Source organism: Camelus bactrianus, chromosome X (genome assembly GCF_048773025.1).
Source record: "Camelus bactrianus isolate YW-2024 breed Bactrian camel chromosome X, ASM4877302v1, whole genome shotgun sequence".
NCBI lineage: Eukaryota > Metazoa > Chordata > Mammalia > Artiodactyla > Camelidae > Camelus > Camelus bactrianus.
Window position 1 is genome coordinate 7,376,605 of NC_133575.1, and position 25,691 is coordinate 7,402,295.

The 25,691-nt window shown below is 39.3% G+C and overlaps 1 protein-coding gene across 7 annotated transcripts in view; it reads right to left on the reverse strand.

The window, feature by feature from the left end:
• Nucleotides 1-25,691, reverse strand: part of MID1 (midline 1) — a 559,519-nt gene that overhangs the window by 54,348 nt on the left and 479,480 nt on the right. For all 7 annotated transcript variants that reach the window (XM_045525026.2, XM_045525025.2, XM_045525028.2 and 4 more), the window contains one exon: nt 16,071-16,166. In XM_045525026.2, coding sequence (XP_045380982.1) covers nt 16,071-16,166 — 96 coding nt within the window. The remainder of the gene's footprint in view (nt 1-16,070; nt 16,167-25,691) is intronic.

Sequence of the window (25,691 nt, forward strand, 5' to 3'; positions counted from 1 at the left end):
CCGTTATATGTTATCATATCCGTAACAATCCCATCTTGCTCAAAGAAGAAAAACACTGGAGGAGTTAATTCCAATCTGCCCAGGACTGGAGCAATGGAAAGACCACCGAGCAGCAGAGAAGCTGACAATCGGGCCAGGGAGACGAGGGCACAGAGAAGCCTGTGTGCGCTGGGCTCTACGCGCTGCTGCGGACTGCTGACCAGGTGCGAAGAGGAGTGGGAGGATGTAAGAGTGCTTTGGGTTTTAATGTCAAAGGCAGCTGTAACGAACATTCCAGAGCCTGGGGCAGAAGCGAGAGAGCCGCCAGGAGGAACAATGAAAGGGATTCTAATACTTCAGTTTGTATATACAATCAAGCCAAGGAGAACTGAGAAAGGGCAGACTGCGTTACTGTAATTCATCTAATATGTTTACATGTAATCTTCATCCTGAAATTCTCTCACACCAGAGTCAAATATTTGTAGACTGAGCTCAAGTCGATGAGAAAGAAAAAAAAAAAAAAAATGGCCACGTTCCCCAGGGTCCCTGTCTGTGGAAGAGAAGCCAGAGAGCAGGACAAAATTTTTTATTATTTAGTATGTTAATTTCATATTGAACATTTTTGATCAAAACTTTTCAAAGCCCAAGAAAGACTTTTCAAAAAATAAAACTAAAAAAGTGGAATCCATTCATAAAATGCTCTGGGAGAGAAGTACAGTAGTGATGGCATGAATAGAAACTGTACGTAATCCGACCCTGACCGCAGAGGGACGTGGTGGAAAGTCATTTGGCCCAGAGGAGACCAATTCTACATATTGACTAACTATCCAGATGGGATTTTGCAATATTTCTGCTATGGGATCAAAAAAGAGCTCCCAGGAACCTCATGATAAATCCTCTTTTCTTGAGGTTTCTAAGATTATGAAGCTTGAATGTTAGATGAGGAAGCAAGATGCTATTAAAAACAGCAACACACTCTGATGAGCGAAGCAATGAAAGTCTTATTCTAAATGCCTGACACTTGGAAGCGTCACACAAAGGAATTTTTCTCCCAAGAGTAGCACACATGACACGCCCATCCAAGATGTGGCTAATACAGTGCATTCTTCAGTATAGCAAAATCGTCACGTGAGGTGCGATGATTTAGAGTGAACAATGGGTGAGAGGAGGCAGGAGTTCAGAACTCCGGGTCCTGGGGAAGTCTTCCAGGAAATGAATGCCAGGTCTTCCTTCCTTACTAGTTGTCTGTTCTTGGGCATCTGCTTAAATTGTCCACTTCTCAAGTTCCTCATCTGCATGATGAAGAAAACACCAGCTTTTAAGTGGTAGAACAGGTGCTCCTGCAGGGGACAGTGGCAATGTCTGGAGATATTTTCTGTTGTCACAACTGGTGGGGGGGGGTACCACTGGCATCTAGTGGGTAGAGGCAAGAGATGCTGCCAACTAAACATCGTACAGTGCTCAGGACAGCGCTCACCACAAAAGAGAATTATCCAGCCCCACACGTCACTAGTGTCGAGGTAGAAACGCTGGGGCGGACTGTGGTGAGAACTAAATGAATTAGTATATGAAAGCCACTGACAAATGCTTGGCTGATAGTAATTACTCAATAAATGTTAACCACCACTATTGTTAATAAGTTTTGTTTATCTGGAATGGCCATACATAATCAACAATTTAAGTTCTAGGACCAGCTGGTCTGTGCCAATTACCTGGGGACTTTCTAGCCTGAATCAAAACTTCCACCCACTGTAACAATGGCTTTGGAAGCTATGACATGAGGACTAATTCCAGAATTTTTGGAGTTAGTTTCAAATCCCCAAAGTATTCCTTATCCTTCTTGATGCAATGAGGGGTGGAGGGCGGGTGGGCAGCAGAGCAGCATCTTCCATGATGTGGAGCAGGAAGTGGGAAACTTTACTGTAAAGGGCTAGACAGCAAATATTTTAGCTATGTGGACCGTATGCTCTCTCTTGTAACTACTCAATGCCACTGTTGTAGAAAGAAAGCAGCCACTGATGATATGTAATCAAATGGGTGTGGCTGTGTCCCAATAAAACTATTTACAAGAACAGGTAACGAATGGTTACCAAAGGGGAAAGGGTAGGGGGGATAAATTAGGAGTTTGGGATTTGCAGATACTAACTCCTATATATAAAATAGATAAACAACAAGGTCCTACTGTATATAGCACAGGGAACTATATTCAGTATCTTGTAATAACCTATAATGAAAAAGAATATGAAAATGAATATATGTATGTATATGTATAACTGAATCACTATGCTGTACACCAGAAATTAACACAACACCGCAAATCAACTATACTTCAATTAAAAAAAAAATAGGTGACGAGTCAGATTTGGCCCTAAGGTTATAGTTTGCTAACCTCTAGCATAGAAGGAAAAACCATGGACTTTGTAGTCAAAGAATTGCAGGTGTGAAAAATATGTTGAATTTCTGGGAGAATGCTTTCTTATTTGCATATTTTCAATGAAAATATCTGTAAACTGTCTGGCACTTAATAGGTGCTTGATAAATTAAATAGTTTTCTTCCTTTAAGGCAGGAATAGATCCAATGACTGAATTCATAGAATTTCAATTTGAAAATGAAAACATACTTGCAGTATGGTTTGTACTTTGCCCATAAGGTCCTGCCAGCTTCTGTCACAGTTGTGACAAATGCTGCTCTTCCCCAATGCTTTTCTCAGAGTACACTCAACTGGCTTCAATCTTACATTCTCGGCATTTATGCCACTGACTTTTCTTTATGTGTTTAATGGTAACTCTGTTCAAAGCTGTTCCAAAATGAAGCAGCAGAATGGAAGGTGTTGCTCATAATTCATTCAAAAACAATAAACTCCTCCCTTCCTTTCTCTTATTAATTACACATTTTATAACGCAAAGGCTCTACACCCTTCCGTTTGGGTTGGGCACACAGAATGAAAAAGAAAAAAAACCTGTTAACTTGTTGTGGGTACTTGTCTCTATCAAGTCTTTTTCATAAAGTTTCTGGTAAGTGGTACGTTTCTATTAAGTGATTTTCAACAAATGTATTTCGTAAAAAAGCAGCTTTGAGATGTTGTGGTCAGAGCTAAAAACAAATAACTATAGAAGAGGATGGTTGAGTGCCGGGGAGGATGGAGGTGATAGGTTTTCAGGGAAGGGAAGTCATTTCTAATGGAAAGAGGAAGCTTCTCTCCCATGACCTTCCATTACTCATTTTCAGTCTTACATGTCATTTCTCATTAAGTGGCATTCTTTTTAGATGTTGTGCCATGATTCCTGAATAGTGATATACTGGAAAAACACAAAGTTGGACTCCTATTCAGGCTTGAGTTCCTCAAGTGTGGGTGTCATCTGCGGTCCTGCAAAGTGGTGGAGAGCGAGGATTGGATCCCTGCTCTTTGGTATTCCTGACAGTGAGTGAAATAGATTTGATTATATCACTGATTAGACTTGCCCTTTGAGGTAAAACTGGAAATTGTTAAGCTTTATTCTGGCTTTCTGATACACCAGTGATATCTACAAAACACCCTGCCTGGCCGTTGTCACTCTAGCGTATAAGCAGAAGCTGCTAGCCTGATTTTTAAATATCTTTGATGCTCAGTATTTAACAGTCACATTTGTTCAAATACAGTCAAAGGAGAGTTTAGAGAAAATGAACATGTGAGCTATGGTCACCGGAGGAAAGGGATCTGTGCTATCATTCCATCTGAGAGAAAGGTCTGTGGTCTGTTCTCCTCAGAGCGGGACATGAGACTAGGATGGAAGTACAAGTTGTTGCTAGGAAATGCCAGTAGGAATGTGGGGAAGCAAGACAGGGAAAGGTATGAAACCAGTGAAGTGCGCTTTTACCAAGACTACTGTGGACAAATGGAGATTAATCCCAGTAGGTAACTTTGGGAAACAGTGCAGAATACTCCAGCTGCTGGCGAAGAAGAGCGCTAGTTATCTGGTACCTCCCATCAGTGGCTGGTGGAAGGCTGCTGGAGGGGGGAGATGGGCATTTACTCCCCTCTGGAATTAGCTAGAAGGGTGGGGTGGGAAAAGCCCCCAGGCAGAGTCTTAGTCTCTTGCAGCTGGAAGCTCTCAGGCCAGGGGACACAGGACTGGTGATGGATGTGGCACTGACAGTCCGAGACAGGAGCGCAGAGGGGACTACGATCTGGATGTTTCTTAAGAGCTGAGGTTATAAGAATGTTCTGTAATCATACAGTAGTGATGGTTAAACAACTTTGTGAATATAATAAAAAAACAGTGAATGGTACACTTAAAAAGGATGAATATTACAACTTTAAAACAGTGAAGTGCATCTGAATTTTAAAAATACTTGGAGCTTATAATGCTGAATAACTAATCTCCAAAACCTAAGTTCCCTGAAAGCATGTCCACAAAATATACAAAGATGCAAACAGATACCCTGCATCAAGGATACAATGCTGATATTGGACTGAATGTGGTGTTAGCTGGCATTTGGTCTTCACAATAATGAATACTGTCACTATCTAAATAAAAACAAAAGCTGTAATGGGGATCAGAGAGCCCTGGTGTTACAGTTGTTGAGTTTGCTCTGTGTCTCCAATGACTTATGGCAAATGGCAGAGCGAGAGAAAGTTTGATATGACAGGGCTTTCTGTCCTCAGCTTGGTCAGTCCTGACTCTGGGGCCACAATATACCTACAGACTTCCAGTTACAACTGACCATAAACGGATCTACCTCTGAGCATGAGGACACCAAGTTCCCTGGAAAAGAAAACTCATGAAATCAAGCAAGTCTGACTAAAATATATGTATTTCTTTATCTAGAGAACCCTTCCTTTTCTATCATTTCAACATTTTAAAAAAAATTGAAGCAGAGTCGGTTTGCAATGTTGTGTTAATTTCTAGTGTACAGTATAGTGATTCTATACTATAGTTACACACACACACGCATATATATTTCTTTTCATATTTTTTTCATTCTAGGCTATTACAAGATGTTGAACATAGTTCCCTGTGCTCTACAGGAGACCTTGTTGTTTTATCGATTTTATATATAGTAGTTAGTATCTGCAAATCCCCCACTCCCAATTTATCCCTCCATCCCCCCATTTCAACTCATTGTGAAATTATTATTGGCTTTACAGCTTTAAGCCACAATATGTCATTTTCTGCAGTAAAATGGAATTGTAAACACTTGAGTTAGGGATTACACAAAGTGCTTCTCTCTCTCCCTCCCTCCCTCCATTATCTGAAAGGTCAACTGCATTTCTATATACAAACCTGACAGATGTGGCCTCCTCACCTCCCTACCTGGGAAACAGAATGCTCTGTTGATATTGTCAGGATCAGGGGGTGGAGAGGAGGCGGCATCCTGCCAGGTAATGGAAACACTGCTTGCTTTCATTTTATTACCAAGAACAAAGCCTTCTTATTGTTTAATAGAACACTTAAAGGCGGACCTCATGGGCATAGTTATGATTTTTTCGAGACCACAAATAAGAGGGATTCTTTAAGGCCATTTCATGAAAAACAGCAGGAAAAAAAAATACTTTCTTCTGCAAAAATTAAAGCAATGCTTTGTTTAAGTAGCCAGAGCTCGACTTCTAGGTTAGCACGCGCGTGCTCTCTCTATCTGCACACTTGAGGGCATTGCTCGCCCAGGCAGCTGTTCTTTTGTTAACCTCAGATCAAGGCTATGTCAGAGATACGAAAGAACCGCCTTCCTTTAGGAGATCATCTCTCTGCCATCATCCTTTTCAGATAACATGCTAAAAGAAGAAACATTTTGGACCCCAGATAAACAAACCAACACTCTCCCATGGCAAACTATAAAACTGAGAACCACACAAATCTTAATTCAGTGCTTATGCGGATTCTGCCAGCAAACTCAACTTCTGATGCAGTCCCTGCTTCTCAGCTGCAAGTTTTTACTTCTCTCTCCCCTCAAAGTATACATTGCGAAAGCTCCTGGTTTCTGGAGATCTTTGCAATCGTCTTAGTAGCTAAGGAACAAAAGCGAGAGGAACTGAGGATGCTCTTATCCCTCCATGGAGGAGGAGGACATGATGGTGTACGAGGATGACACACAAAGCAATCCTACAGATGTGCTGAGTGCCCACGCGGTGCAAAACCCCACACCAGAAACAGAAGTTTGTCCTCTAGAATGACTTCACTAGAAGACAGACAGCAAACATGCCAACTGCACACATAATTAACTGCTAAACCGCCAGCTACAGAAGTTCTACAGCCGTGGGGTCCAAATATGGCAGCCACTAGCCACTTGCGGTTTTTGAGCACTTGAAATGTGGCTAGTGGGAGTGGAGGTGTGCTGGGAGGAAGAAACGCATACGTTAATCACTCTTGTATTGATTACATGTTGACGTTTTGACTATAACGGGTCAAAGAAATTGTGTAGTAAAATTAATTTTACCTATTTGTTTTTCCTGTTTTAAAAATGTGGTTACTTGGAAATTTAAAATTATCTATGTGCTTCCATCATATTTCAACTGAACAGTGAATTGGGAGGCTTAACTGTGGTGGGGGTGGAGGGTGTGTGGTCTTTCCCAGACCTCACCTTCTTCTAACTGATTTCCTTTGTATCTTTCACCTAGTGGGTCTGCATCATCTCAGTCTGAAGCTATCCATGCTTACTTTCCTAGGGTTTTCTCCTGAAACTGTGGTGGTGAAAGTTATTAAGTCAGTAGGAGGGGTGACGGGAGGGAAACTGGAGAGCACTGTCACTGTACAAGATGGGCTTTGCCAAAAGGACGGTGAAAAGTGAATCTAATCTGGTTTCAAAGAGAAGAGGAAAGACCATAGAATTCAGATGTCTGTCAGTTGCTGATTATTTGAGGTTGTGTTTTGTGTGTGTGTGTGTTTGAGGATAAAGGGAATCTGATATTTCTTCAATTAGAAAAAAAGAGTCTGATATCAAAAGTGTCACCCTATAAGCCATCTTTGGACCTAGGTTGACTTGCCACCCTTATCTGTGGAAGTGTTTAGAAGTGTTTCCCTCAAGTTGATTCAAAGTGGCTATCTGGTCATTTTCTAAGGAAAAGAAAGATACTATCCTGCTTCTCAAGGAGTCCAGCCAACTAGGAGAGGGAAGAGATACGCACTTAAAAGATGGTGAGGATTTGTGCCCAAGGACTGCATCTGTATCAGTAAATCACTATAGAGTTTTCCTTACGTTTTTATGTTCAAATTATGAAACTCATTCTATTCATAAATTCAAGAAATTTTACAAAACCAAGAATAATCACTCTCAGGGAATCCCTGAATCAATGTTTACCTCAAGTTGAACAGACTCAACTCCATTAAACAATCAATTCCATCTATAAATTAGTTGATTAAGTTTTTGTGCATATTTTAAAAATTGAGGTAAAACTTACATACAGAAATGTATCAATCTCAAGAGACAATTCAATAGATCGTGATAATCAACAAGACCAATAGCTTAAATCAAGATATAAAATATTTCTATCACCCCAGAAAGTACCCTCAAGCCCCTCTTCTAGTCAGTTCTCACCTCACAGGTAATCATTGTTCAGATTTTCATCACCAAATTCCTGTAACATTTCAAATTGCGTTTATAACTGTAACATATTCAATTTACTTTTTAAGTACCTTAAATGCCTAACAGGACAAAATTAAAACCCTACCAAGGTAAATCTTCCCAAGTCCTTAAGTAGCTCTTAGAAATCTAATAAACTTACAAATGTAGTGAAACTCAAGTTCGACTGAATATTCTAATACTGGCTGGAAACAAATGATTTTATGCTTTCAACTTAAAATCAGAGGTCTAAAATAAATGACATGTTTCAGACAGGAATCTCAAAGCCAACCTGTCCAATTTCTGTAACATGTCATATTCTCTTAAATGCTACAAACCCTTAAAATACAAACATATGTTTTAGTCCTAAACTGTAACACAAAATATTGATTCTGTGGCTATTATTTAGATTTTCATTTTTTAAAAAACAATTCTCAAACTTCTAGGGGAGGAGGGAAAAAAGAACTTTATTAACTGAAAGAAGTAAACTGGTCAGCTCAAAGAAGCTGAGCTTACCAGGTCAAGGATTAATGGTCAATGATTTGAGACTAACTCAAAAGATCTGAAGGCTCACTGGTTCTACTGGTACCACAGATATATACTCATTGGGCCTTCACTATTGTGGGTCAGACAGGGTTTCCAATTCCCCAGCAGATGAGATTGTTTCTGGTCATGAGAATTCCCCCTGAGAATTTTTAATCATGCCTTTCAACTCTACCACCTGGTTTGGGTAGCTAAAGTTTGGTAACCACTTCAGCTGCTTTACCACTCGTTTGGATTCACTCCATTTCTTGACTGGCTGATCCTTGTTATGTCTGGCTTTAAGTCACATTTCTGTGATCACCTGAATGACACTAACCTCAAAGGGCCACTGGGATAATTAAATCAGGAAGTGGTAGCAGGAGTTGGTCAAGTGGTCATTATTGTTTTTCGTGTAGATCTGCAGAAGTCCTCCCACTTTTGTTTTCCCTACACTACAAGCTATACCTCGATGTGGGACTGGAACCACGTGATACAGTCATCAGCTCCTTCTAACAGCTCCAAGAGTGGAGGGGCACCATCTTCCACCTATGTAAATAGATGGAAGGTGTCCTTGAACTTACCAAAGCCCAATACTGAGCTTGCCTACTCAGAGAAATAGGCTACTCTGAGTGTTTTCATCACCTCATATATATGAACCTGATGTTATATCTAGTGAAAAATAGTTTTAAAAGCACAGTAAAGGCTCTATCATAAATTCCTAGGCCGGGAAGTTACCTCACTTGGTTGTAAAAATCTTTATTTGTGTTACTTTTCACTGAAAGCCCTTTACATTCAGTGGTAGCCTCAGGCTTTTTAAATAGCTGAATTTAAAATTTCATATTTCAGTTTCAAACAAAAATAACTAGTGCTACAATTGCACTCTTGTTAACAAACATTTTATATGCATGACTCAACTATTTTGCTGGGAATTTCAAAATTAGAACAAAGCTCTTCAGTTTTCCGAAGGCATTTAGCAATCAAAAACAGAAGTCAATCGAATGAAGGTAAAAGATAATGTGTCCTGTTTCCTTCATAATCTGTAATTATCTTATATAATATCAGAGATAATTTCAGCTTGATTATCATAAAAAGCAATTTTACACTGAAGAAATAATTTAAACTAGGTATGAAGACCCAGAAACAAAAGAGATTGGTTCAGTAACAAAATGAGGGACTGATGCTTAGGATCATGTTTATCTCTAAAAGTCATGCACAGGAGCAATAATGGGACCCAATCTTCTACCCTCTCATCTGGCATCATTCCTCTCACACCTCTGACTCTCCCACCTGGATCCATCCAACAGCACCATCTCATGTGAAAGTTAAACTATTTACAACAGCCAAGACATGGAAGCAACCTAAATGTCCATCAACAGAGGACTGGATAAAGAAGTTGTGGTACACACATACACACACACGAATACTATTCAGCCATAAAAAAGAATAAAATAATGCCACTTGCAGCAACATGGTTGGACCTGGAGGTCATCATACTAACTGAAGTAAGCCAGAAAGAGAGAAAAATACCACATAATATCATTCATTTGGGGACTCTAAAAAGAAAAAAAAGGACAAACGAGCTTACTTACAAAACAGAGACAGGCTCACAGATATAGAAAACAAATTTATGGTTACTGGGGGGAAGGGGGTGTGAAGGGATAAATTGGGAGCTCAGGATTTGTAGGTACTAACAACTATATATGAAATAGATAAACAACAAGTTTCTACTGTAGAGCACAGGGAACTATATCCAGTATCCTGTAATTACCTATAATGAAAAATATGATAAGGAATATATCTGTATACCTGAATCACTATGCTGTACACCAGAAATTAACATAACATTGTAAATCAACTCTACTTCAATAAAAAGAAATTTAAAAAATACCCTGAAACTTCATGTGAAAGCTTAGAACTAAGTATAATAGCCATTTCTTAAATCTGTCACAACCTGTTCTTATTATTCTTTATGTCATGCCAGAAATATCCCTGCTGCTCTCATGCAGTATTTAAATATTTCAAGGCAAGAAGGTTGTGTGTGGAAGAGGGCAGGGGAGACGGTATAAAGAATTCCTCTATTCTCTGGGGAGAAACTACATTGAGACAGGTCAGTACATGAATGTCTTCCCTCTTCATTCCTACTGCTCATTCAGCCCCCCAATTAAGGCTGATTATTTCACATCTAAGTATTAGCCTTGGAAATCTGCAGTACTAATTTCTAGCGTGTCAGAGGGACTGTCTTCAGAGGCATGTACATGTGGATCATGCAACGATCCAAGCCACCTGGTAGGGTTCTGAATATGACACAATAATGCATTCCATCCAAGCTGGAAATATTGTAGATGACAAAAGGTTTGGATGTTTTTTAAAAAAAGTTTCAAAGTTGAAACTTGAGAATGGTATTTTGAAAGTAATATCAAACTAACTAAGCCTTATATTCATTCATTCATAAGATTAATCTCTTATTCCAAACACTGGAAGACTTTCTACTGATGTCTTCCCATTACTCCCCATGAATATACCTAAGAAGGTACCACAATCCAATGCCTTTTATGAGTCAATTTTTTTAAAGGCAAAAGTACTGAATCTAAGTGGAGACATTCAAGCATGTGTTCTATACTACCTTAAAGATAATCAAATTTAATCTCCACTGAGAAAAGCTAAATTTGCGTCATGAATTATCAATTTTAGCAAACTAGAGGAAGGAAACTGGATACAAAGCCATTAAACACATGCAGTAGTCAAAAAATGAATCTCCCCCAGAGAAGACGAAGTTCCATGTAGCCCAACAGTTTCTTTTCTCCTTTGTCCTGAGAATCTTAAGACTTGAACTTAGGAGTCCAGTCTTTACCACAGTGGCTTGTCATAATCCAGTTTCTAAATGCCTTCATATTTGCACTATCACAGTATCCTCATTCCAGAACTGTTTACATGAAGAGCCATGAATAACTGTGGGTTGCCTGATGTGGTTCCAGAATTTGACTCTAAATATACTTTGAGAACATTCTCCCAAGTGCTTGTATGGAGTCGAAATCTAACCCTTATCTGCAGTGACAATGCATTATGACTTTCGACATTCAAGTTGGCCCCTAGCTGGATACACGTCATCCAAGATCAGACACGTGTCCCCAGGATACACACAGCGCATTTGGTGTGGCACCTAGCCCAGGGCAACACACACACAGTGGATGCTCCACATGCACTAGTGGAATGAACAAACGAGTGTGACCATTTAACAAACCAAAGTAACTGACTGCAGGCAAAAATGTACACCCTCACCCAGAAATCTGTGACCACAGCTCACAGATCAACAGTGCCCAGAACAGGAAGAGCAGAAAGTCGTGTTAAGCTAAATTATCCAAAACTTGGAAATAAGGCAAAACAACAACAACAACAACAAAAACCCCCCAAAAACCAGACCGTGAGCCCTTTCAGTGTTATACAGAGCATACCCCAACAAGCCAGCCTCAGCCAATGGCTCCAGAAAAAGCAATTGCCAAGGTTTTCATAGAGGGAGAATGCTTTCACATAAAACTATACAACAAAACTAAACATAAAGGCTTCTCTTTCTTATTGACCCAGCCATTTTTTCCCTTATTTCAAAGTTTATACATTTGAATGCTTTTAGGGCTTGGTGAATGGCTGAAAAAGTATTTTACAGACCCTCATCTGTTTTCCCAAATCAATTTTTACCATTTCTTAAGCTACCATACATAACAGCTCACCTTCTTCTCTCTCAACTCACAGGGCCCAACATCTGAGCAAAATTCAAATGATAAATGACAATTTACCCACAAGAAGCTTGTCACTCAACATGTCACCTTGTGCTGGAAAATCTTTACTGGAAAGCCAAAAAGAAAGCAAACTTCCAATTACAATAAAAGAAAAAAATAGTTTAAAAACTTAGTGTGAAAACAATGGCAAAAGGACACAAAAACGTGATTATAAACAAGGCAAGATAAGCCAAAGGAGCTAAAGCCAGGATTCTGACAGGACGCTGGCTTAGAGAGTGCCGTGCTAGGATGAGCTTGGGCAAGGATGGCGAGGTCAGTGAGGCTTTGTCTTCTCCAAACTGCTATGGCAATGAGTCTCCCTTTCGCTGTTTCTCTCTACCATCTCACTGTGGATTTAGTCACTGGTCACCTATAGTTCCCAAAATGAGTCCTCTTGTGTGTCCAGGTGTTGTATTCACTGTGAAGGACCTTGATTCTCAGAATGTGTGGATAATATGATTTGTATCAGTGATTCAAAGCATTTGCTTAGCTGAACCAAATCCTTTGATTTTTAAAAGGAAATGGGGAGGGGGACGAGATGATGAAGAGACATAGTCCAGATCTGACCTAGAAAGGTGAAGTTCTGCAGATGACCCAAATTTTCATCACTTTTCACGGGCTTCTCCGGTATCCCATCACTAACTCCATACTCCTCCCAAGGCAATTTTCTACTGCATCCTTCTGCTGAAGAAAACAAAACTCTGTGGCTAAACCCCACTAGTTTTTAGAATCCCAGCCACCAAATTACACAAACACTTCTTGGGAGTCTACCTGATCCTGCCCCTTCTATGCCTCTATCCCTCAGTCCTAAACTGCCTTGGCCTTATACCCTCCGTTCTCTAGCTCTGAAAAGATTTGGTACTTACTATCGAAAAGCCAATTTACTTGCTGACTCTCATTTAAAAAACAAGTCATGAAAACAATGAGGATGAGGGGGGAGCCCTTCAAACTCTTTTCATTCTAAAGAAAAGCAGAAGTGAATCCCAGGAAGGAGGTGTGGACTTAGAAGGATGTGGCATTTCCTCAGGATTTGGTGGGAATTCATTGATTTAATTTACAACAATTGAGAGTTGCCTCTGCGCTTTGAGTGTTTTTAGCTCCAGCTGGCATGAGGATTATTTTCCCTCGGAATGCTCATTCCGAACACAAGGACAGCTTCAGGAAGAGGAAAAGGAAGAATACAGTCTAGGAACCTAGGATGTGAACCAGGAAATTCTTTTCCACTGCGCTGATTTAAAAGACTGTCATGCTGGTGCCTAACAAATCACACTACCTTTTTTGGAGCTCACTAGCGCTGTGACATTTTCCCTTGGATGTGCAATTGTTTTGCATCAGGATATCCATCCTATTTTTCCAATAACCAAAAATATCATTTCCTGAAAAGAGTTAGGAGTGCCAGTTGTAATTGGGAAAATTACACAGGACTTCATGTTCCTCGAGCCCTCACTAAATCTTCAAGAGCAAATAAAATTCAAACTCAGCTGCAATACTGAAGTCCACCAAGCTCTCCCCAAAGCCAGTTCCTCCTTATCCACCCTCACACACCTCCCGCTCCTACAGAGTGAACTCCTGGCTTTGTGTACATACACTCTTCATCTCTCCATCCCCATGCCTTAGTTTGCCCTGTAAGCAGTGTCTCTCCAGTCTCTCCGCAGGCCCCAGTGTTACATACCCTCGAAGGCAGGCTCAGGTTGTGTGCTACCTCCCGCAGCCCCCAGCTTGAAGAAATTTCTCACTTCTCTGCAATGCCAAGGTATATAATTCACACCTCTCTTGCGGCGATTCGTTTTCTGTTTTGTATTGTATCGTAGCTGCTCTTTCGTCTTAGTCAAGACAGTAAGTTCCATGCGGGTAGGGTCCTTGGCACCTAGCCCAGGGCAACACACACACAGTGGATGCTCCACATGCACTAGTGGAATGAACAAACGAGCGTGACCATTTAACAAACCAAAGTAACTGACTGCAGGCAAAAATGTACACCCTCACCCAGAAATCTGTGACCACAGCTCACAGATCAACAGTGCCCAGAACAGGAAGAGCAGAAAGTCGTGTTAAGCTAAATTATCCAAAACTTGGAAATAAGGCAAAAAAAAAAAAAAAAAAAAAAGAAAAAGAAAAAGAAAAAGAAAAGAAAAAGAAGGACTGTGAGCCTTTTCGGTGTCATACAGAGCATACTCCAACAAGCCATCCTCAGGAAGGGTCACCTGACTCTCCAGCCTGCGATATAACAGAGTTTGACTTTCTATTTATTACTGAATAGGGCTTTGTCTCTGCAAAGTTAAATGTTAAGTTAGAAAAAGCTGATGACATGCAAGTTATTTTGCCCAAATGTCACAATTTGATTGCCTCTTAGGTCACTAACCACTTTTGCATCTAACCTAGCTATCTTATTTTTATTTTTTAAAATTTATTTTTTATTGAATTATGGTCGATTTACAATGTTGTGTTATTTTCCGGTGTACAGGATAATGATTCATTTATTTATATATAGGCCATTTTCTTTTCATATTCTTTTTCATTATAGGCCATTACAAGGTATTGAATGTAGTTCCCTGTGCTCTACAGTAGGACCTTGTTGTTTATCTATTTTATATACAGTAGCTGGTAGCTATCTTGTTCTAGCATTCTTTTCACCCTCCCATCCCTTCCCCCTATGTTTGTATGTATCAGTTTGATACCCTCCTTTAAGCCAGCTTTATCATCTTGCAGGAACCTTCATCAAAGATTAAATAAATCTTCAGTGCAGGCTCATGTGATTATTATATGAGATTGAGATGCTCAATTTTTGAAAATTATACTTTGAGAAAATTAATAACTGAATAAGTGAACACGTGTAAAAATAGGTACTGTTGGCATCATTATCTGTCTGCTTATAATTTTCTTTCATTTTTGTCTACAATAAATTTCCCAGATATCACATTTATTCATGCACAAACATTTCTTTTCATTCCGAAGGATTTATCCAGAAATAACAGTAAATGGAATAAATATTCTTTACTCTTTGTCTAGAATAACTTCTAATGGCATGTGTGTCTATCCAAAAGTCTGCTACAATCAATTCAGTAACTGCTTTTTAAAAAAGCCTCTATCTCAACTAAATACCGAATTTTTTGAGATAAAAATAAAATCTGCCTGTACATTTCTTGAATGACACATCTATCATTTGAAATTACTGAACATTATAGAATGTAATTTTACATGTTAGGATGAACAGCATTTTGTAAGTTCAAGCCATACTAATGTCGCATTAGGAGCAAGACAATTGTTCTGAAATCACTGCAGGCAATAATGGAAACCAGACACTAACGCTTTAAGAAGTAACTAGCTGAAATTGAATGAAATAATCACCCACTCCATAAAGCATTTCTAAGATTTCCCCATAAAACACAGGTAATTTTTTTTTACCTGAAGAGAAATAATTCTTTCTTATTGTCCTAAACATCAAATGCCACCACATCATAAAAATAAAATACAGCACATGGATCAGTTTTTTGTTCATCCACTTAATTCTGTAATACATAGTCACTTTACCCTATAATAATGAAAACATTATGCTTGTTCGCTATTATTTACAATGTTGTTTAATCAGCAAGTCTCCAAATGTTCCCTGGAAAGATCACTGCCAGAAGTGAATCTGTTCTAAGCGCAGGGTTGGAAAGATCTGGGTTCTGCAACTTGACCTTGCTGTCACTGCTGCCTGCACACTCTTGGCTTAATCCCAACACACTGCAATTGTGGTCAATTTCATGGAAACCCATCTGACAACCAAGATGTATTTAATACACCCCAGTAGCAGGTTGAATTGTATCCCCCCCAAAAAGTGTGTCCAAAGTCCTAACTCCCAGTATCTGCAAATATGATCTTATTTGGAAATGGGGTCTTTGCAGATGTACTCATGTTCAAGTGAGTTCACACTGGAGTAGAGTGGAGCCTAATCCAATGACTGGTGTCCTTGGAAGAAGGAGATTTGGACACAGACACAGAGACACACAGGGAGGGTGATTAAAATCTACAGTATTAGAAATGCTAAGGAAAGCTGGATCAGGGAGAGCTGTGATGAGCGTGTGGGCAGACAAAGCACTGGATGGGGAGAGATGCTCTGAGGTACTAGTACCTTCCAATTTCATCCATCTTAGCTATCTGGCTTCTGCAAACCATCTAATTTTAAGAAGATACCCATTTTAGAAATATATAGGAGAGGGTATAAAAACCGTGATCTAGCAGTTTTCATGTGAAAAATACCATCCAGAGATACTCACCTCAACATGTTGGCACGTTTGGATGAGTTTAGCCAAAAGGGTCTCCAGTTCCGTGTTCCTCTTAATAAGGTTGGTGAGGTTACTCTCTAAGTTTTGCTGTTCAAAAAGAAAGAGAGGAAAATATTATTCTGCATTCTTTTAATACTTTAGTATACACAAAATTCCTCATGCTCAGGAAAACGGATACATTTTTTAGAAATCTCAATGAAATCTATGCCATTTCAAGTATGTATAGACTTGAAATGGATTTTTAAAAGTCACATTTAAAAGAACATTTTAGAAATGTTCAAATTTCATTCTTTTTGTTCCTGCTTCCTGCACTAACTCAGGCATACTGAACTGAATAATTACTCGTAGGTTAATATCAGGTTGTGAACTAGGGAGAAAAGAGGAAATTGGATGTCTAATTCCTTTAGCTGAATCAGAAATGGCAATAATAAAAGGAATATATTCCCACATCAAATCAATGCTATTGGACTTTTAGGATTTACCATCTTATGAGAAGGCTGAGGTCAGTCCCAGAGGAAGATCTGAATTGTCCACTAATGCTAACTCTATGGCCATTAATAGGCATTTATAAGATAGCTTTGTAATACATATTTATTCATTCACTGTACGTTACATCATACATGGTTCTATTCTTTGCCTGTCAACCTATCAATGCCAGATCAAATTTCCTTGAATGTTACATTTTTCATATCACTATTCTTCTTAAGAATCTAGAATTATTTCCTATTCCTTTAGAATATCCAATTTAAAGTTCCCCACAATGATTAGACATCCTATTTTCAACCACAATAACCCTCTGTTCTGAGTAAGATGCCTTAAGAGTTCTCCATTGCTTCTCATTATGTATGCTCTTCATTTATATCATTCATTCATTTATTCATCCATCCATACAAGTATTTCTGGAGATTCTACTACATGCCAGACTCTGAGAGAGAAACAAAAATAGAAAGATCTACTCCCTGCCTGCAAGGCGACAACTCTACAACTGGGAGAGAGAGATGCTGTGAACAAGAGAAAGGGGAGAGTTGGGCTGCCTGGAGAAGGCTTCCAAGAGGACACTGTCTTTTCTCGGAGGCTGGAAGGATGGTGACCAAGAGTGATTTCTTAGGAAGATGGAACAGAGGTGGAGGCAAACATGGGGAGGTGCACTCCACGGGCAGGGAATGTGTCATACGTGATGCCACACATGAAGATCAGGGCGGCATGAGAGGCCAAAGGATTAGGGCAACGGTGTTTTAACATAGAGCCAATTCCACAGATATGGTGAAGATATGGAAAGGAAATCTGATGGAAAAGAAAACAGACTTAGGATTTGTAATGCTATGTGACTAAAAGGATTTGGAAAGAATATGAGGGGAACTTTGGAAATTAACCATTTCATAAAGCTGAAAATAGTTCATTATGCTGTGAAATTTACTTCTGAAAATGTTTACTCTTTCTACTTTCCTCACTTTTAGATTTAGAAAGGTATATTCAGATAAAGAATCACTTTTATTTAACACTTAAAAATGCATAAGTCAGAAGCAGAAATCTCTCTGGTCATTCTTAAAGAAGTTATGCTTATTAATCTGGTGTTTATCCTACTGTCTAATTTTTAAAAATTTCAGTGACATTTTTCATTTCCAGTAGGTTCTTTATAACATCTCCCTTTCTTGTTGAATTGCTTTCTGTTCCTGTTCCCAGATGCAATTCTCTCCTTCATAATTTCAAGAGAACAAAATCTACTTATTCCTAAGCTCTTTTGAGAAAAGGCAATTGTGTGTTTTCATGTGTTTGTGTAGCATTTTCCAAGAATCTCACTTCATCTTGTGTCATCATTTCTGTGTGACCGCTCATCTGATGTGAACTTTGGGCCCCATGCTGTGATCTGGGGATTCACACAGCCCAGCTAGGTGAGGTGCCCACTGTGGCGTTAGAGCATGAGGTTGTTTCCCCAGAGAGGGCACACCCACAAGACACCCACGTGCCAAAGAGGCAAAGACCCTGTTTTGACTCAGTGTCTCTACTTCCTTCCACAAGAATCCTGTCTGGCTCCAATTTCAGAGAAGGTGGGAGGTACCCCTAGAGTCCAGCGTGTACACAGGGAGTCCTGGCCTCCAGGTGTATGGGGCATCTGAGGCATCTGCCATGTGGCCACATGCGGGGCACACTCCACCATGTTTCCCCTTGGCCACCCCCACCCCCTCCCTTCTCCCCCTCCAAATTCTACACGTCCTTTCATTTCCAGTTCTTGGAGACTTTCCACTTATGGTTTTTTTGTGGGGGGGGCGTGGTGGTAATTAAGTTTGTTTATTTTTAGAGGAGGTACTGGGGATTGAACACAGGACCCTGTGTATGCTAAGCATGTGCTCTGCCACTTGAGTTGTATCCTCCCCCCACTCCACTTATGTTTAAGCTTGGTTATTATTCTTAAAAATCCATTTTTAAAATATTTTGTCTTTCATTCTCATATATTCAGAATACCAAGGGAGGTTTTGTGTATTACTTCATCTGGACTGGAAGGCCAACAGGAAATCTTCCATTTTGACTTTGAGATACTCAAAGCATCTCAAATATAAATATTTTAAGGGAGAAAAAGAATCATTTCTCACTTGAAGGATGGGATAAAACAAAAAAGTCAGAGAGTGAACCAGACAGAGCAATTGTGGCGCAACTTAATGATCTCACTTTTGCATCAAAGAAAAACTTGCTTTCAAAGCTCTTCACCACCACACCAACAAAAGCCAAAAGTTGTTCTGCTGTTTGGATTAAATGAATTGCAGTCACTTTATGGTCAGAGACTAGAGAATAATTTTAAAGCATTCCAGAATTTAATGTCCTAGACTTAGATATGACTACTTTATGGTGTATTTGTCAACTTCTTTTTGTATGTTAACCTTCGAGAATCCTTTTACTTTTTTTTGGCTGACCCTTCAGAGCAGACAATTTCTAGAGAAATACATCATCTAACTGTTAAAGTTCAATTGTCATAGGTACGACGTTTCTAAAGCTAGTCAGCAAAAGAGATCCAAATAAATAAAATCTAACACGTTGTGATTTTACAAACATCTGCTTGCTTCCCCCTCCCTTTATTAAGTATACATCGTGTATAAAATCTGTTTTTAATCAACTAATATGTAGACTAAAGCCTGTGGTTTAAACACACTGACCTATCTCAATCCTTTGGGGTTATTCAAATTTAAATAGTACAAGTGTTACTGAAGTCCGCAAAGAATTACCGAGTCACTTAGAAGTATAAGAAAGGGAAATGAAGCTGAGAGAGAGGCTGGTTTCCAGGAGGTACCAAAGGGACTGACAACAGTTTTCAGGAGAGCCTGGGGAATGGGAAGGTAACAAAATCCAGTCCTCAATGAACCATGCATCCATAAGCTTCGACTACAGGGACTTCTGTAGAGTTTTCTAGAATTTAACTGTATCACTAACATCCTGTGTGGGCAGTGAGCAGGTCCTATAACCTCTTCGATTTTGACTGTGCTTTGTGAAAAAGGAGAGAGAATATTTTTTGGCATCAGAATCTTGGGACTAAGTGGATATAAGTATCTACTTCCCTACGGATATCTAAGGAATCCTACAGAGCACACACACACAAAATAGTTCTAGTTTCCTGTTCTCACCTCAAAAACGTCAATGTATTTTGCATCTACTTTGGGAGCAGAACTTTGTAGGAGTCCAAGGAGTCGGCATGAGCGGCCACACGTGTAGAGCGATAAGCCTGAGGCTCCAGCTGGATTCTCCTGGACAAAGGACTCTTGGGCTCAGTTTTCCCATCCATGGTGTAGAGAAACAACACATTTACCTACCTACGCTATTGTTCAGTTCAGGGCAGAAAGCAAACACCTACACCAGGAGCTACACAAATGTTGTTTGAAATCATGAGTTACAGGATGAAAACATCGTTTGGTGTCAAGTATCAGACCCTAATGGGCCCAGCTCGGGGAGGCTGATGGCTTTTTGCTGCAAGCACCTGTTCCTTTTGGCTCCAGGGCTCTCTCTGGCCCCAGGCTGGGGAGAACAAGGGAGGCAGACAGCCCTAGGAGCAGCCCTCAACCAGCAACTATTAGTAGTTGGTGTGTGAGCAGCCCAGCTCCCTCACACTCGGGGTGGGATCACTCTGAGTGGGTTTCAGAAAATCTCCCAGAAGCCCCGCTGGGAGGAGCCCAGGGCCCACAGCAACCGCCTGCTCATGACCACACGCTCTTTCCGCTTCGACCCTTCTCTGTCCTGCCTCCCCCTCCCTTACAGATGCTTCCTGGATCACCTCCCAATTTGAATTCTGAGTTAAGGTCTTGTGGGAGAATTCAACCAAAGCCTTCTCCATAAACCTCCTGATCTGTTATTTTTGAGTAATCCTTCTTATGAGGAACAGCCAAATTAATAGAAGATTGCTTTTGAAAGACATTTGCAAATCCAAGAGTTTGTTTTCTCTTTCCCCATCTTCCCTCTTGGTAACCTTTTCTAGAGATCAAATCTCCTCCAAATTCCAGGCTCTAAACCAGCTCTGTCACTAGAAACACAATGTGAGCCACAAATGTGCGTCATGTTTTAAAATTTCTAATAGTTATGTTTTAAAAAAATAAAAATAGGTAGACTTAATTTTAATATTTTGCTTCACTCAAAATATTCCAAAATATTATTTCACCACATGGTCAATATTTTAAAACTGATGAGCTACTTTACATTCTTTTTCCTTTCTTTTTACTAACTCTTTGGCATTTGGTATGTGTTTTACTCATAAAACACATCTCGATTTATGCCAGCCACATCTCAAACGCTCAGGCCCTACATTATTGGACAGCACAGCATTCAAGTTTAGAACAGGGGTCAGCAAACTTTTTCTGTGAAGGGCCAGGTAGTGGATATTTTAGGCTTTGTTGGCCATATGTTCTCGATTCGGTCCCAGCTACTCGATTCTGCTGTTGTTTTAGTAAGAAAGCAGCCATAGACAGTATGCAAATGGGTGGGTAAGGCTGCATGCCAATAAAACTTTATTGACAAAAACACGTGGTGAGTGAGATTTAGCTCACAGGCCAAGCTCCTGCCTAGGCACATGCTCTTCCCTCTGGAATGCATCTGCATGGCAGGAAATAATTCTACTTTAATAACGAAACCACAGTATGTATTGAGTACCTGCTGTATACCCATCACTGCTTAGTTTGTTCCCATTATAAACCCTCAAATATTCATTGTGGGAACAATTAGCATGGAAAACTGAATATTTGCTGGATAACACCTCTGAAATTTAATGTAGTAAATCCACTAACTAGTTAGTTCACTTAATAGCTATTATGGATGATTAAAAAGATGCCTTCTACCCTTTAAGGTTTTTCTCATTGGTACTGTTAAGTCTGAACCCAAGAAGAGGAGCTTGACAGTTTAGAAGCATTCAGAAGGGATGCTATATAATTCTATCAGACTACAAAATTTCTCGGAAAGTAAATGCTACATTGTTGAATATATTTTTATAGGCACGGGCGTGTAGAAGTAGATAGTGTAGCAATTATCATTGACACGTTTCCTCAAATTTTATCTAAAACCAAAGTCAAGTTGTTCCTAGCCTTAATTCACTACATCTCTCCAAGATGTTTTTGCATAATACTCCTCTTACTCTAGGAAGGGAAAGAAGAGTCTATGGCGAGAAAGACGAGGCTTTTCTAAGTGCGGAACTATTTGATGGAATTGAACACCCTCCCCCCCCCCCCCCCCCGTCATCACCACCACAGAAGAGGAATATAAACAATTCCAGAGAGTCCTTCTAAAGGTAAAGACACAAAGAGGCAGATTCAGTTACTTAATACTAAGCAAAAGATTGGGTACAAGTCAACTTTGTGAAAGACAAAGTCATAAAACATGTGTTGCTTAAAGAATGAGGCTCCTCTGCATCCTTCATGCAGAAAGAATGCCTAATTTTTCCCCGAAGTTTTGTTTTAATGCATACATTTCTAACGCATTTTCATGGAGCCATCCTCAGCCTCCTTCATGTTACATAGTTTTGAGTGAGGCTGATTTGAGTTGATAATTGAACCATCCGTGGCAGGATAGCTGATTTGACAACCAATCTCAATACGAGCCTTCAGGCATGGATATGGATACCAGCCGAGAATAGTAAATCCAACTTAACAGATGAGCTTTGTACTTCTACATACATTGACACCCAATCCAAGGGCAAGGTAAGCAGACAAAAATACCCCTAATTTTAGCCTTCGGAGACCTGTACCTAAGAGTCGGGTTGCAGGGAATTAATGACTTGTCACTGAGCACTACTATTAAAATGGATGCCTGAAACAGGAGATTTCAGTAATTCCTTTCGGGTTTGTCCAGGTCTTAAAGAATGTTTGCTCTCATTCTGAAGTCAATGCTTCAGAATGTCTTTAAAGTATAACATTAAGTCTGGATACCTTTCAAGGCAAACACAGATCTGGCTTGTTTCATTCCATAATATTCAGAGCGACATTCAGGAACTGTGTTCGTAGCCCTGACACCCAATACCACCTCTCCAGCGTGATCAGGATATGAACACGTCGACTGCCACAATCCGTGTATTTTCTTCTAACAAACTTTAATCACAATCCTTAATATGAAAACACACCCGTATTAACACATGCCACCTGCATAAAAGCATAAATTCTTTATAGGTAACTAAACTCTTTAGATATTTTAACTACACTGCAGGAATTTAAGGCGATCTTCAGGTTGAACTCATGATAGACTGCAAATACGTTTGATTTATATCGGTTTTATTTTTAATGCCTTTTTTCATTGGTTATGATAGTTAACATTTCCAAATGCCTTGGCAAGACAGGTTGCCCAGGGAACTTCAAAAATATAATAAAACCCAATCTGCATACAAATTTAAGTCTAGTGCTCCATGGACTACAATTTAAGCCATTTTGATATGTGATACTATATTTACTTTGTCAGGTTTTATTTGATATTTTTCTATTAACTCCACAGAACCTGCTCCATATATTTATAAATTCTATCATCAAGAGTTCAGTGTTTATGACTTTAATCTAGTAGTCAGTTAATATACAGAGAACAATTTTTAAATACTGTTTAGAGTCTAGAAGACCTTTCAAAAGTTAATGGAGATAAGTAAGTACCTCAGTATAGTTATATTCATTAAGTTGAATGGATAATTTCAGCAGATCCAACGATGCTACTCTGTACAGGCATAGAGATGTAAGTGGCCTTTCTTGTTCACTCCTCATCCCTCTGCCCTATTTCTGCCTGTAGTAAGAGACTTGAGCAAATGACCAATAACGTACTTGTCAGTTTTGAGAATCAATACTGAGTGAAGGGAGCTGGACTTAAAAGGACCCTTCGAAAGTCTCTAACTTAAAAATAACGAACTCCCACAAACTAGTGGGTACCAGAGGGGAGAGGGGAGGGGGGAGGGGCAATATAGGGATGGGGGAAAAAGGGGGTTTATTATGGGATTATATGAAATCATGTGTGTGACCCTTTTGAAAACTGTAAAGCACTAGAGGATTTAAAGGATCTTTGATTCAGTAAAAGAAAATCTCAATTATTAAAAAATAGATCTCTTAAAAGGACACAAATGAAATTATTAACAAAACAGAGACAGATTCACAGACACAGAAAACAAACTTATGGTTACCAGAGGGGAAAGTGGTTGGGAAGAGATAAATAAGGAGTTTGGGATTAGCAGATACACACTACTACATACAAAATAGATAAACAAGGTCCTACTGTATAGTACAGGGAACTCTATTCAATACCCTGTAATGACCTAGAATAAAAAGAATGTGAAAAGGAATATATATATGTATAACTGAATCACTATGCTGTACACCAGAAATTAATACAACATTGTAAACCGACTATCCTTCAATTGAGAAAATGACCTCCTAAGAGAAACGTTTTAGAGAAAACGACTATAACTTTTTATCAATGAAACATACGGGAAGCATTTTGTAAGATTACAGCATAGGAATGAGAGCCAGAAAAGTGCATTATGCCAGCCGTCTTGCTGTCTTTCTCTGCTCACTGTCCCCAGTCAGGTTCCTGAATCCTTCCAAACACAGCACAGCATACCCATGGGGTTGACTCAAGAGAGGTGACAGATCTGTCAGTCAAGCATTAGATGGTGAAAGGATTAGAGGAATATTGGAAAACAGAAGAACAGTAGTGAGTTATTTTTGCGCAAATGAAAGCTTTCAAGTTAGGGAAAGATTTAATCTCCCCATAACCAGGGGTCAGCAAACCATAGCCCACACATCAAATCCTGCCTGCTGCCTGTTTTTGTATGACTCATCAGGGAAGAATGGTTTTTATATTTTCTAATGATTTTTTTTTAATTAGAAGAAGGATAAAATTTTGTGACACATGAGAAATATATGAAATTCAAATTTCTCTGTCTATGGAAAGTTTTATGGGAACACAGATACTACCATTTGTTTCTGGGTTGTCTCTGCTTTTGAGCTATGAAGACAAAAGTTGAGTTCTGGCCCTTTCCAGAAAAGTGCTGTCTCCTTAAAAAAATTTTTTTTAAAAATCCAAACTCTTTTTATTAATACAGAATATTTTCTCTGTTGGTCCAAACCATTTAAAAATTTCAATGTCACTCAATTCGCTTAATACAAGAGTGTAGGAGAATGCCTAAAATTTCAATCATGCAGGTAGTCAACATTCTCAAGGAGAAGATCTTTTTGTTGGCTACCAAAAGTGTTTTTAACTCATAAAAGAAAAAAAATAGCTTTAAATTACAGGCAAAATGCAATGTCTGAATACATTCCTCTGCAACTTTTGTTCAGAGAAGTGGAAGGTTCAGACTGGGGAAGAGTAAGAAAGGATCTTCAGTTGGTTCAAAGTTGCTCCGGCAAGAACAGGGTCAAGAGTGAGGAAAGAGGGCACAGCATGAGGATTAACCAGAACTTTCCATTCCACCACTAACTAAGTGCACATCCAGTGTGGGATTACTCATTGGTTGCTATTTCAATCAGTTTTATTTTCCTCAGTCTCTTTTTTCTTAATCATAAAATACACCTCAAAGGGGAGCTTAGAGCACTGGATAATTAGTGTCTATAAAATCCCCTGATATTGATGGATGTCATACACATTGCTTGTATATGTCATTTCAAACACTACTTCCTCCATCACTCAGAGACTGAATAATTTTGATCTTATCCCCTTTCCTCCGTTTTAAGTAGATGATGACATTGCCAGATACTCATTAACAAACATGTTCTGGCCTTTCTACTTAAATCGGGTTTTAACTGATACCATCAAACATTTTTACCAGACCTGAATGTCTCATGGTGGATGCTTGGCTTCAGATGAATGGAAATACATTTTTCTTTTTAAGATGCTGTGGGCAGACCAAATCTTTTTCTAAGCCAGTACCTTACACTCTGCAGATACCTCATGTTGGTTGAAATGAATATATTGAATGTATTCCAAGCTAAAATAGTGGAGTCTGTGCATAGGTAACTATGATTTGCTTTGTTTCTACACTAATATTTATCTCCTCAAACTTTTAGCTTTTAGAAAACTATGCCTTTTCTGGACCAGCTGCTGAAAACGAATTAAAATTAAGTACATGGTCAGCTTTGCTCTTGCAATTGGTGGCCTTCCCAGGAAGGGATCCTATTG